Consider the following 13,837-nt stretch of genomic DNA (forward strand, 5'->3'; position numbering starts at 1 on the left):
AGAAGAAAGAGGGTTCCTCCTTAAACGGCAGCGTTTACAAGATTCTTACAGGTACAACGAGGTAACGGCACGGGAAAGTGGAAATCCTCTGATCTGGAGCTTTTCACGTGAAACCGATTTCTGTTTCTTCGAATTCCATATCTCTCTCTCTCTTTCTCTCTCTCACTCGCTCTCAGAATTTCTCAAGCTCAAGATTCTTTGAAATATTGTTGTCTCTGACACGTCCTGGTAATTCAGTTTCATGTTTGGTTCTCTTCCAATCATTTCCCTATTTTGTTTAGTTCTCAAAAACCCTAACTTCTTTTTTCCATTTCTTATGTAATTGAAACTCAGCAGTGTTAGCAAAGCAGTAGCAGAGAGAGAGGGAGAGTTACTAGACATGGCCAAAAGCTCCTTCAAGCTCGAACATCCCCTCGGTTCTCTCTCTCTCTCTCTCTCTCTCCCTCTCTCTCTTTTTATTGTAAGGAAATTGTGGTTGATTTTGTGGAACTCTGAGTTTTTTTTTAAAATTTTTTTATCTGGGTTTGTAAAAGGATTGACATTCTATTGCTTGTTAGGTGGATTTATGGACTATATGAGATTTTTATTTTTTTGGAATTCCAAATTTTTATTGTTTTTGGAATATATTAGAAATGTGTTTCCTTTTCCCTTTTCTTGTGCACATTTTGTGATGATTCGGGTTTTTGGTGAATTGAAATTTTAACTTAGAAGAAGTGCCTATTTCATTGTATGAATCATTGATTTATGGAACTTGTGGTGCATTCTTGTATCAAAAACTTATGGAGCCACATATGCCCTGTTGTTTGATGGGAAGAAGGCATGTCTTTTGGTACTTTGGCGAATGTCATGAATAATTATAGTATGTTCTGCATGGGAATCTGGTATTAGTTCCACGATTTCTTTTCTCATGCATTCTTCGAAGACTTAGTTTTATGGGTTAGTTTGTCATTTTAATTCGAGTCTTTTCACTGGTATGATCTCGTTGGTTGTGATGCTGGTGTTTATTGGGCTTGAAAGTCCATATTACATGAGAGTTCTCTCAAGGCTTTCCCATTGTTGTTTATCTATTTAGTTTTGTCTACTTCAAATTTTTACTGTTTTAATACAGGAATTTGATTTGCCAACAATCTAGATATGTTGTCAATGTACGATTGCCTTTCCCACTTAACCGTGCTTGTGTGGAACAATGACAAACCTGAATAAATTTTTATTTTTTAAAAAGGTAGAAGATATTTTGTTTGCAATTAATTGAATATTAGAAAGTGAAATTATGGAAGGCAGCCTTTTGGGAATTTATGTTATTTGTTCTTTCCTAAGAGATGAAGTGCCAGAATTTTTCATCTTTCCTTTATGTGACAAAGTGCTCTGGAAGTCTACCCAGGTGTGCTTCTTCATTTGTCCATTTTAAGTCAAGGGCAGGCAATGAGTTCTATCTCAAGAAATTGCCAACGTGAAAAAATGTTTTTTTTGTAAAAGTAAAAATATGGTTGCCATTGGAGGTATTATTTAATAGAAAAATATGTGGGGAATCCTGAGAAGATTTAAATAAACTGTTATAGGTGTCAAGGAAAGAGACTGTAAGGGGACTAATAATAGAAAACTTCTCTGAAATTGCTGCATGGAAATAGGAACACACTTTTTCTTAGCCATCATTCATATTTTCCCAACTCTCTGTTTCTGAGATATATTAGCGTGCCTTAAAAAAGACCGACTATTTTTTCTGGTGTCTTCTTGTTGATTTGCTCAGGGATATGTGAAATTCATTACAAAGCTTACTCATGTTCTTATTTGTTACAAATATGTTGCATTTTTGTCTACATACTAGAAAGGAGGCAAGCGGAAGCTACTCGAATCAGGGAGAAGTATCCTGATAGAATACCAGTATGAAGTCCATATCTCATTTTCAAAAACATTTTATACATTTGATGTCTTACACATACTGTTTATCGCCTATTCTTCTTCTCATAGATTTTATTGTGCTATTTAGGTTATTGTGGAGAAGGCTGAACGAAGTGACATACCTGATATTGACAAGAAGAAGTTAGTCAAATTTTTATTTTAGTTTTTATATGTCCATTATTTATTTCAAACGTAGTTGTGGCTGAGTTTGTCATTACATTATGTCTTCTAATAGGTTAGGTCTCTTGAACCAATCCAGAAATTCAATATTTTACCATGTTTTTGCTGTTTTTCTTTTTCTTTCTTTTGGTTTGGTTGTTGAATGTAACCTTTTAATGCCTGTTGGGCATTGTTTTTCAAGGTGGTGAATTGTCACAGCTTGGACTTCATTTCGTTCCCTGTGCTTGAATTCTCTCCATTTGATGCTATTTTTCTTCTTTCTCAATCAGACAATTAGATTCCGAGGCTTGCTTTGTTGAGGGCATAGTATTTAATATATATTTGTAGGAAATGGGCATGGAGTAATTGATAGTGACTCTAGGCCTCTGAATTATTTGAGAGACCTCAGTAATGAGAGAGAGCTGCTTCTGTGAAGTAGAGTGAGTGCAATTGGTGCTATGTAGTACTATGAGTTGGTATGTCATATGGCTGCAGGGTGTCTCAATAAATGTTTAGGGCTCGCTTCTAAATAAATTCCGGTGCGACTGCAATATGTTATTTGATATGTTTAACCATATACTGCAGACATATAAGTTTATCCAATGATGAAATGCAATATCACGACTATGCTTAAAAGAAATATTATGTAGTGTTTACAATGTAGAAGGTGAATTTATGCTTTTGTCTGATGAATGCAGATATCTGGTTCCTGCTGATCTGACTGTTGGGCAGTTCGTATATGTAGTCCGGAAGAGGATAAAACTCAGTGCCGAGAAGGCCATATTTATCTTTGTCAAGAACATCTTGCCACCAACTGGTCAGAATTCTCTTTTTATTTCCTTCCACTATATATGTTCTTGTAATATTTGCTCCTATATTTACTTAATTTACGTGTATTTTATATTTATTATATTGCAGCTGCCATGATGTCTGCTATCTACGAGGAAAACAAAGATGAGGATGGTTTCCTTTACATGACTTACAGTGGCGAGAACACTTTTGGATCTTTCTGAGTGCTGTCAAGCTGAATTATATGTAAATAAAGTTTTTAAGACTCATTCAGATCTTGTACATTCTTTGCTGTCAGCTCTTATTAATTCATCTCAACTTTGAGGGTTGCTCTTAAAAACTCAGTTCAAGTGTATGGATTCTATGCAGTAAATATAATGTGGTTTCTCCTTGGGCTATTATTAATATAGAGGTCTTGCAATAAATTTGTCTTATAGACCTATATGTTATATATGACGACCCTTTAGTGTGGATGCCTGTGTTGCATTAATTTATGTTTCCAAACTTGGTAAATCATTAATTTATTGATTTTTAGCAGTTGAAACGTGGCAAACTTGATGGTATGATTTGTTTATGTGATTTCGACTCAACTTTCCATCAGGACCTTGGAGAAAAACTTGTATCAAATCTTATATGATTTCCAGTCAATTTTGCACTAATTTCATGCAGCTAATCAATGGATGCGACCCTGGGTGTCAAACTTATCTGATTCGGTCTCCACTCCATCAAATCAATTCTGAAAACGATGAGAATATTGAGGAGCTTCCCGGGAGAGAGCTTTGATATTTGTGGTAATCATGAGCTCTAAGGTTTGAATTTCTTTGGGTGCAAACAATTCTTTGAGACCAGTCCGCCGGCGAGGTCAGAGTATTACCCGATCCGTGTGAAGGGGGCGCTTTACATAGGTTCAAGATTTACCTAACAGGAGTGGGTACACGAAGTTGTTGGCTTGATGGGATTCCTTGTTATAAAAATAAAAATTAAAAAATTAAAAAATCCTGAACCAAAACATATCCTCCAACCCCTGTCCACTGATGGGTACCCCTCCAGCCAATGTTTTCAAGATTAACTTTGACATGGCCATTCCTGATGATTTTTCAATGCAAGAAAGCCCTCCGTATGACCCCAACATGGGAGAGGCTCTATTGGTGGCTCAACTGGTGCCCTCCTTAAACCTGCAAAACTTCATTTTGGAAGGTGACTCAAATTGTCATATTGGATCTCAACCATCCTACCTTCTCCATCATCTCTGATTGATATGCTTACCACCCTTGCTTCATTTGAGAAACTTTCTATACCTATAATATGATAAAATACGTCACCTCAAGACATTTCACTGGATGCATTCTCATCCCTTGTTTACTTTTGTCTTCTTCCGTTAGTCATTTACTTTTATCTTCTTCTTCTCATAGTTATCCAATCTTTTATTGTACATGTCTTACAAACTGATCACATGAGTGTCAAGTGGCACAATAGATGAGAGAAATTAAACAATCAAATTTTTGACAACCAAATTTATTTATTCAGTTGATGAAACGATTGTCATGTCAGTTTGTAAAAAATTTATTGTAAACGTTACAGTAATCTATCAACACTACACTTAAATACAAGATCCAGCTCAGGATATAAATGTCATATAAAAAGATGTGTTTCAAGCTTATAAGAAAGTAATGAGGAATTTGTAATTGAGCTCTTTATTTTGCAATTTATAAGCTTAAACGGCAGTGGCTTGCCAACTTGGCCAACTAAATAATTAGAAAGTTATTGCTTTTGTAAGGATCCGAGTATCAAAACAATCATGACTTTTTTTGCAATGGAAAACAGATGGCGGAGAGCCTTGCAATTGCATGCAGTGGGCGCCTTGATGGCTTTAGCACATAGCAAGTCTAAAACTAGTTTTTGAGGATTGAAAAAAGTGGTACAATTTTGGCTTAATTTTGGCTTAATTTTTCTCTTATTTTTTATTTTTTATTTTTTAAAAATTAAAAATTAAAAATTTTTTTTTTGAAGCAATAACATCTTATGTGATCATTTTTCTTTTATTTGGTATTTTTTTTTAAAAAAAAATTGATATTTTCTTCATAAAAATGGTATATATATATATATATATATATATATATATATATATATATATATATTTAAAGAAAATGGTCATTATTGAAGAAAAATACTTTTTTTTTTTTTTTTAAAAAAAAAAAAACAAATAAAAAATGACCACATAAAATGTTATTACTTTTTTTAATTTTTTTTTAAAAAAATTTAAGATATGTTATAGTGCAATAAAAAGACTATTTTTGGCCTATAAAAGTCTTAGGTGGCAAGAGGCCATAGGCCTATCAGTGGATGGGGCCACAACAACTACAGATGGGGCCTCTTGCCACCTAAGACTTTTATGGGCAAAAAATAGTCTTTTTATTACACTATAGCATTTCTCTTTTTATTTTGTTTTTACAAAAAATGATCACATAAGAGAAAAATTGGACCAAATTTATGCCAAAAAGTTGTGCATTTATCATTTCTTTTGAAAAAACCCCATTTGATTTGGAGTCTTTTTTTTTTTTACTTCGCAAAGACAGTTTTACTCCCACACAATTAAGGATGCCATTAAAAGACTACAAAAGTTTTACTCCCGCCTTCCCTTATTTGATTAGAAAAAATAAAATAAAAAAATAAAAAAATAAAAAATAATAATAAGGATGCCATTCATATGCATATATAGTTTCTAGCTTCTTCCAAATAATTAAAACTACATAATTGAAAAAAACAAAATCAGGTGGCACTGTCACTTAACTTAAAGTCAAATGCTATTAATTTGAAGTACAATGTTTTCTTCTAAATTAGATTAGATGACTAAGTCTATAACTATTATCTGATATCTATTCTTAAAATATGTGATTTTTACATGTATTTTTAATAGGACATGTGAATATTTTAAGAACACATGTCCTAATTTTTAAATGCAGCAAATGTCACCACCACCCACTATCACCATCAAACACGCACAAAAAGGAAAGAAGATCAATCCTCCCGCAATCAAAGTTACGAGAAATGTGCCACAATTGCACTAATTCTCTATTAAGCTGACATTTAGGGTCCGTTTGGGAGTGTGTTTTTAAAAATATAATTTGCGTGTTTAAACCAAATTGCAATTTTGGAGTGTTTGAGATTGCGATTTTAAAAACGCAAAATTTAAAATCGTGAAAAAATCTGGAATTTTTATAAGCTGACTAAAGGATGCTTATTTGAAAAAGTGTGAATTTAAACCAAAATCACGATTTCCCTTAAAACAATATTTGGCGCAATATTTACCTATTTGGCCATGAAACCGCAATTATATGCTAATGTTATCCAAACACTCAATTAATAAAAAAAATACTTCTTAACATGTTTTACCAAACGCCAATGCGATTTTAAAAAGTAATGATTTCAAAAACGCAATTTTTAAAATCGCACTTCCAAACGGGCCCTTAGAACATGTAATTCTTATATATATTTTTAATAAAGCATGTGATTTTCAAATCATATGTTCTAATAGAGCATGTGAAATTTTGTACTAATTTTTGAATGTAGCAAATGTCACACACACACGTAGAGGAAAGAAGTTCCTCCCGCAATAAAAGGTGTGAACGTTTTAGCACACTGGATTAATGCAAGCTTTCCAATTTTTGAGCATTTAATATGTGCATGGGGCAAAATCCCAACAATATTCTACAGAATGAGAAAGCGAATAAAGCCAATTATCAAGAAAAAGCCAATGATGATCAACCCCGGCCTCATTTTGCTTGAATTTCCTTCAAATAAGTAAGGGGCAAGCAATAAAGGCATGAAAGAACCTTGAAGAAATTTGTAACTAAATAGAAAATGAAAGGGAAGTGAAAATCCCTTATGGCCTAACGAATTTTTTTATGGTATCAGAGCCTACCACAGGATGAATGGGGTCTATACTACTTACCCTGTGACAATGACTAGAAAAAATACCAGCCTGCATGTGAGGGAAGGTGTTGAGAAATAATCTCAGATTGTCTGTGGACAAGACCTTGTGCATGTTTATAAGGAATGGACAACTCTCTTTATTGAACCGGTTTTATCAGATGAGTTGGGCCCACGAATTTCTTCAGTTCAGTCTTAGCTATAGACATCTACAAGGAAAGAGCGCGATAGCCGATAGAGTTACATTATGCTTTTATATATTCCTTAATAATTAAAGAATTTAGATAGATGAAATATTTGTTAATTAATTACCCTATAAGAAATATAAACATAATTTTTAAAATCATATCATATATTCGAAGGCATAAAATAAGGTGTGCCTGGGGGTGCAACCATGCTGCAAGCCCCAAATCTGTGCACGTATATTGCATGGACCAATCTCCGGACAGCTTAGTCATGCGATTATTGTTCCTTAAAGTCAGAGAAGCTTCCACTTTGGGAAGCCACGTACCATTTTGTCAAGTTTTGACAGCTAATCCAGCTTCTTTAGAATATTAATACAACTTTAATGGCCTCCAAGTTTAGCAAAGATTACAAACCCAAGCTAAATTTAGAGCAGAGCAGCAATGAGCAATCCTTCTGCTAACATGCATGCATGCTTAATTTGGTCCTTTAATTTAGTAATGGCTATAAGAGGAAGTATTCGATCAAGAATCATCAATATATACATGTCTATATAAATATATATAATATATTAATTGTTCTCGATAAATGATCATTTATGATTCTGCCATGTTTTTAAGTTCAGAAGAATGAAAGAAACAATAACTATATATAAAGAAAAAGAAAAAAAAAAACAACAACAAAAAAAAAACCCCATCGAAACCCAGACAAAAACAAAGATCAAACAAGAAATGAAACCCCATATTGACTTCAAAGCCTTTTACTTTATTTATTATGGTTATTAATTCAAACCATCTTAGCAAATTCCAGGCAAGTTGTCCCAAGAGCAGGAGCCAGGGGTTCTGCCATGATCTGTTGTGGCGGCAAGAGGAAACAATGAAGCTATATGCTGCATGTCCATGCCCATATTTTCTTCTGTAACACCTGAAGATTGCCCGTTTGAGATTTCCCCACTGTCACTGTACCAATCTGGGACCTGCATGTTGGAAGGGATACCATTGAGCAGCTTCGACAAGTCTTCTTGCATGGTGTTGAGCTGAACTCCTCGTTCTTCCTCTGCTTTCACTACTGCATTTTTTAAGTAAAAAATGGACATTAATTCATTATTATATCTACAATTGGGTATATATTATTAAGTAATTAAACTACTGCTGTAATTTGGACTTCAAGACATGTTTCTCTTTCTCATTACTATAAACTTCATTGGTGAAGAAATCCTCAATTCCATTTCAATAATAAGTTAACCTAGATAGGCCATGTCCATTCTACAAGTAGAGTTCATCTCATCTCATCTCATCTGTTGGATCGGATCTTTGACCATCTTAGCTGAAAACCAATTGGTGTTCAGTGAAGGAAGCCAAATCCTTTTATAGCATTCGAAATTGCACCCTGCAAAGTATCTAAGAGCCGTTCAAGTGAGCAGAGCAACGACATTGTTGAACCTCAACATCATCTATCTAATTTAGGTCGCATAAATTTAACACAGCAGGGAGATACTTAAATTGGTTTTTTTTTTTTTTTTTTTTTTCTCTTTTAGCTCTACTTAAATTGGTATTTGAATGGTCCAAAACTAGAGCAATGTCTAAATTCAATTTCACTCTCTTACTAATCTCTTTTGCATAAAAAGCTTGAAGAGAGAGAGTAAACTCCCAAGCATTAAAATCAACTCCAAAGCATAAATGAAAGAGTTAATCCAATGCAGAATAATTAATGCAGGCATCTGCAGTCTAACTCCTTCAAAAGAAACTTTATGCAGCTGAAAGAATTAAAACCAAAATTGATGTATCTAAACAGATTGATCACCAATGCATTAAAATTGCTGTAGCCTAAACAATCACACACCAATCGTCCACAGTTCTAACGAATACAATTAAATGCAATAATCGGTAGAAAGATAGTATAAAATTATAAGAAATGGGATTGAGCAAATTAGTAAGAAAGCTTACCAGAAGGGCAGTGAATGGAACTTGAACTCTCCCAATGCTTGAACCCATCAAGCACAGGCTTCTCTTCCAAAGAACTCTGTTTCCTCAAAACGTGGGTGGACGCTGCCAATGCCTGAGCTTCCTCCAACAAGTCCTCCAACAACCCATTCCCGGAGCCCTGACCGGCAGCCGCATTCACATCCAGATCGATGGTGATCTCTGAGGCCTCGGCCGGAGGATGATGATGATGCGACGAAAATTGGTTTGAAGGGAGCTCCTGTTTCACCGAATAAGCCGAGACAGGGGACACCATTTGCTCTAGTTCCAAGTGGGTCCTCATCAGCTGCGGCGAAGAATTGTGGCTAAAAGTCATCGGAAACTGAAAGGAAGTCATGTCAGGCAACTGGGTCAGTGTATTGCTTTGTGGTGTCGGCGAAATGGGCAGCGAGAACCCAGTGTAGTGATCACGGTAGCGCTTGAAGCGAAAAGGGGCTCCCAGGATGGGAGTGGGGCGTTGGAAGGTGAAGGCGGGGGAGCAGGAGGATGAGGAGGAGGTGGCGGCGAAGGGTTGTGTGGAGAATGGTTGATGATGAGAGGTGGGGGAGAGCTGCGGTGGGGTCGGGGAGAGAGAGAACGATGGGTGGTGGGAGCCGTGGAAATGGAAGGTTTGGGAGGTTGGGGTGGTTGGGGTCCCCGGGGCGGTGGGGGCTGGCGAAGTGGTGGGTTGAGATTGGGTTTGTAATTGGGAGGATGGTCGGATGTCGTGCGGGTAGAGAGGCAGGCCTTGGCGTTGCCGCCGTTTCACCCTGGTGTTCCAGTAGTTCTTGATTTCGTTGTCTGTTCGTCCAGGTAACTGACAAAACAGATTGGAGTTTTAGAATATAAATTCAATAATTTAACATGGAAGAAGATCAAAATGAAGAATTAATTCAAACCAAAACCAGCTACCCAGAGCAAAAAAAAAAAAAAAAAAAGAATCAGCAAAGATCGATGGCAAAACAAAAACATGTTTCACATAGGTGTAAAAACATGCACCTGAGCGGCCATGCGAGCCCATTTGTTGCCGTACTTAGCGTGGAGCTCAAGGATGAGCCTCTCCTCGTCGGGAGAGAAAGCACCCTTCTTGAGATTGGGCCTGAGGTGGTTGGCCCATCGGAGCCGGCAGCTCTTGCCACAGCGTGCCAGCCCGGTGTTCCTCTGCACCGAGTTCCAGTTTCCCTCACCGTGCTTCCTCACGTACTCCGTTAGGATCGCGTCCTCCACGGCCGTCCAAGGGCCCTTCTTCAGCGCGACCCCACCACTACCCTCGGCCCCACCACTTCCGGTCCCCACGCTCGACCCCGTGGACCCATCGCTTTGTGGACCGCCGGTGGTGTTGTTGTTGTTCTTGGGTGTCATTGCCACTATATATGGCTTACACAGCTAATTGTTCCAGTGGCCAAACACGGCTTTGTTCATAGGACTACTTTACTATATAGAGTTGGTTGGTTACTCTATTATTGCCTCTTCTTTTTTTCTTTTTTTCCCCTTTTTTTTTTTTTTTTTCTTTTTTTGGGGGGGGGGTCTTCTGGGATTTTGATTCTCGTGGGCCCTGTAGATTTGTTCTACAGATTTGTCTCTCTCTTTTTTCTTTTTTCTTTTTTTTTCTTTTTTTGGTGTGTGTGTTTATTATTTTGTTCTATGTAATATGACTTCAGATGGGGTTCGAATGTACTTTGTTTGTCGGGCTCTTGGATGTTTGGGTTTGCTTAATGACAAAGAAGAAAGGAAAGCCAGAATCAGGAAATTGCTGTTATAGCATGCAAAAATGTGAGCTTTGATTTTGTGAGCATCTGATAGAGAAAAGAGAGGCTGCAATGATGGCGGCGTAAGGGCTGAGGAGGCAGAGCATGGAATTGGAGGGCCTCTCTAAGATGACCCACAAGAGATGGGGTTTGGGGGAGTGAGAGCAATTTAGAGGTGAGGGGGCTACTATTGCGCTAAAACTTCATGGTGTACCATTTTAGGCGCTATATTTATTTGCCCTCTTGGCTGAGTTCCTTTTTACAGCACTTTTTGGCTGTTTTCCTATATATCTTATTTGCTCATATGCTGAGTGGATACAGCCTTGGTTTGGCACTTTTCACTGTGGTAATTAATATCTAGAAAACGAAATTATTGGAAGCCAATCTAGAGAAAGAGAGACCCAATGTTATTGGAATTTGGCAACTGTGATAGTTCTATGATTTTTGGGTACGAGTTTAGCTACGATTGATAATTTTTTATACCACTTCTCAACTCGATATGAACTAAAGTTTTTGCATGTTTAAATAAATAAATCGAATTAAAATTAACCTTGATTTTTCACATTTCTAGTGAGGCAAAAGGTAAAAGGTAAAAGGCAACCAAGGTACATCGTTGTAAACTAGTACTAATTAATGGCATAGCAGAAAGGGAGGCAGAAGTAAATGGTACTAGAGTACCTAGGGCTTGGCTTTTGCAGACAATCTATTTTGATGCTTGTTCCTTATAAAGATGCATAAATAAAGTTTCCATTTCGGCCATTGATGGCGCAGTCCAAGCAATAGTAAGCAACTTGGTTATGAAAGGAAATTAGTCAATTACAATACTGAGACAGTAGGTCAAAATTTAAATGGATTAACTAGGTTATTTTGATTCACTAATAGATATAAGACGGGGATTTCGTGTAATGAAGCTGCCCATTTAGCTTATTTTAACACATTTTTACATGAATTGTTTCTATTTCAAAAGTATAAAGCACTTCACAAAATTGACAAAGATGTGAAAACATTTTTAGCTTATCAATTCAGATAATTTAGTTATTTGCCAAAAAAAAAAAATAGAGAAGTGTTATACATTTATTTCTTACTTATCTTTTGCCCATTTCTTCGGTCAATCTACCATTAAATCTGTGAGATCTACATGTAGTCTCACAAAGTAAATTTAGAGATAAGAGAAAGATGAAAATCAAACATTTTTTTTAAAAAATAAAAAATAAATAAATTTAGACTATGTTTGTTTTTGTTTTTGTTTTCTGCTTTTTTTCTCGTGATAAATAAATTAACAAACAATTTGAAACATAAAAACGGGTTTTATCTTTATGTCACATAAGGGCACTTTTAAAACGTGAAACATTTTGAAAAATCTCTGCCAAATGAGAACTTTCAGATTCTAGCCATAAAATCTTTCTTGTGATCTATTGATCAATTTCTATACTATATCATCGAGAAATGGAAACCATGAAGAAATATATAAGCATTAGCGTTATGTTAAAAACAAACAAAATCTTGAAAAATTAAGCATTATAATAAATTATCCTAAGTGAATTAATTGAAGAAAAAAAATCTTGTTTTAAATAAACTAATATTAAAAAAAATTAACTTCTATTAATCATGTTCTAATTTTAAATCCCGCTAGATTGAAGCAAGCTTGCCTAAATTTCTGTAAAGTTTAATTATGAATCACCAAAAAAAAAAAAAAAAAGGTTTAATTATCGCGTTTGTTGGAAGAGGTGAATTGACGGCCTGCTTCTCAGTAACGATTAATCGAAGCTTCTACTGTAATTATCGAGTAATGCTACAAGTTTATCTTGTCTCCCTCCAAGAATGATGTAGCTATTAAAATTATCATTGGACTTGTGATTAATCATTATTAGATTTTAATCAAATGATGATTTTAATAGCCACGAGGGACTCAAGAGAAAAAATTCTAGAATTACTTGTAATTATCACATGATATTTAGAGGAGCTACCAATAAAAGAAAAACCATCCAACAAAGTTGGTTATTAATTACCGTGTAATGCTAAATCTCCTCCTTGTGTCTCACTTATGTCCCTTCAAAATTAATGCGGTGTTTAAAATTAACCATTAAATTTGTGATAAATTATTATTGAGTTTTGATCTAATAGTAATTTTAAAAGTCATATCAACTTTTAGCGACAAAAAAGGATGTTTAGCATTAAGATAAGTGAGAGTTAATATAATGTGATAAATATGCATCCGGATCGGAGTTTCCTCAAATCCCACGACATGGGAGACTTGGCCTATGACAAAGAGTTATGACTCGGTCAAAATTTCCTCACTCTTTACTATCACAAATCATTGTCTAAATCCAATATATATATATATATATATATATATAAAGAGATTAATTTCAAGAGGCCTTTTACGCATGATTTTACCATCTATTTTTGCAAATCCAATGGTGGATTCATCCATTCACTATAAAAAAATGGGTGAAAGATGAGATATAGAATGATTTTTATCATTTTTTTAATTTCGCTATTAATTGTTAGAGCCGTAAAATTTAGATAGAACTTTCCAAAACTACTCTATATATATTGGCTTATCTATTTTTCAAGCTAAAATAAAAAGGAGCTATAATATTGGTAATGTAGCTCGTTAATGATTAAGTAATTAAATTTACCTCTTACCAGATATCAGCTTAAGCTTTTAGGATAAAATGTGATTTAACATAACTTCTCTAGACTTGTTGGGAGATAAAGCGGTTATGAAGTTTTTACCAAAAATACATTAATGTAATTAGTTGAACACAACTCTAATGAGCTAAGGTTCACTTAAGTATATTAAGTACTATTTTCTTTTATATTTTTTCAATGTGGGACTCATGGGACTCAACACTCACAACAATCTCCCCCTTCGCTTGTGAGTCATTTTACATTTCCAAGAGTGTCTCGCGTTAAGAGTTGCGGATGCAGATATAACTCTAAACCCAACGCGCCCAGACACCTGTCCCAGGAAGCTAACCATGGCTCTGATACCACTTGTTAGGAGATAAAGCGGTTATGGAGTTTTTACCAAGAGTATATTAATACATAGTTGAACACAACTCTAACCTTAAAACCTAAACTAATGGGCTAAGGTCCACTTAAGTATATTAAGTACTCTTTTCTTTTATATTTTCTCAATGTGTAACTCAACACTCGCAAGTG

General features: G+C 35.4%; 2 protein-coding genes across 3 annotated transcripts; one reads left to right on the plus strand and one right to left on the minus strand.

The window, feature by feature from the left end:
• Positions 1 to 52: 52 nt before the first annotated feature.
• LOC132175892 (autophagy-related protein 8C-like) lies at positions 53 to 3,254 on the plus strand. Of its 2 annotated transcripts, none has more exons than XM_059587983.1 (6): positions 53 to 228; positions 334 to 416; positions 1,826 to 1,881; positions 1,988 to 2,040; positions 2,757 to 2,875; positions 2,977 to 3,254. In XM_059587983.1, the coding sequence occupies exons 2-6, from the start codon at positions 380 to 382 to the stop codon at positions 3,069 to 3,071; spliced, it is 360 nt and encodes a 119-aa protein (XP_059443966.1). In that variant the 5' UTR covers positions 53 to 228; positions 334 to 379; the 3' UTR covers positions 3,072 to 3,254. The 2 variants fall into 2 exon arrangements, with proteins under 2 accessions (XP_059443966.1, XP_059443965.1); XM_059587982.1 differs by having other exon boundaries at positions 337 to 416.
• A 4,225-nt stretch (positions 3,255 to 7,479) lies between these two features.
• On the minus strand, positions 7,480 to 10,318 carry LOC132175349 (transcription factor MYB97). The gene is made up of 3 exons (XM_059587264.1): positions 9,921 to 10,318; positions 8,907 to 9,738; positions 7,480 to 8,028 (listed from the first exon to the last, which is right to left on the minus strand). Exons 1-3 carry the CDS (start codon positions 10,281 to 10,283, stop codon positions 7,757 to 7,759), a joined length of 1,467 nt encoding a protein of 488 aa, XP_059443247.1. The 5' UTR covers positions 10,284 to 10,318; the 3' UTR covers positions 7,480 to 7,756.
• Positions 10,319 to 13,837: the final 3,519 nt, after the last annotated feature.

The sequence above is a fragment of the Corylus avellana genome, chromosome ca3 (genome assembly GCF_901000735.1).
Source record: "Corylus avellana chromosome ca3, CavTom2PMs-1.0".
NCBI classification, from domain to species: Eukaryota; Viridiplantae; Streptophyta; class Magnoliopsida; order Fagales; family Betulaceae; genus Corylus; species Corylus avellana.

Excerpts from the sequence above, each read along its gene's own strand:
- LOC132175892 (XM_059587983.1), top strand. The coding sequence starts at position 380 with ATGGCCAAAAGCTCCTTCAAGCTCGAACATCCCCTCG. Across the intron at positions 417-1,825 it reads CAAGCTCGAACATCCCCTCG|AAAGGAGGCAAGCGGAAGCT; the intron begins GTTCTCTCTCTC and ends TCTACATACTAG. Across the intron at positions 2,041-2,756 it reads CCTGATATTGACAAGAAGAA|ATATCTGGTTCCTGCTGATC; the intron begins GTTAGTCAAATT and ends TGATGAATGCAG.
- LOC132175349 (XM_059587264.1), bottom strand. The coding sequence starts at position 10,283 with ATGACACCCAAGAACAACAACAACACCACCGGCGGTCCACAAAGCGAT. Across the intron at positions 9,739-9,920 it reads GGGCTCGCATGGCCGCTCAG|TTACCTGGACGAACAGACAA; the intron begins GTGCATGTTTTT and ends CTGTTTTGTCAG. Across the intron at positions 8,029-8,906 it reads TTCCATTCACTGCCCTTCTG|TAGTGAAAGCAGAGGAAGAA; the intron begins GTAAGCTTTCTT and ends TAAAAAATGCAG.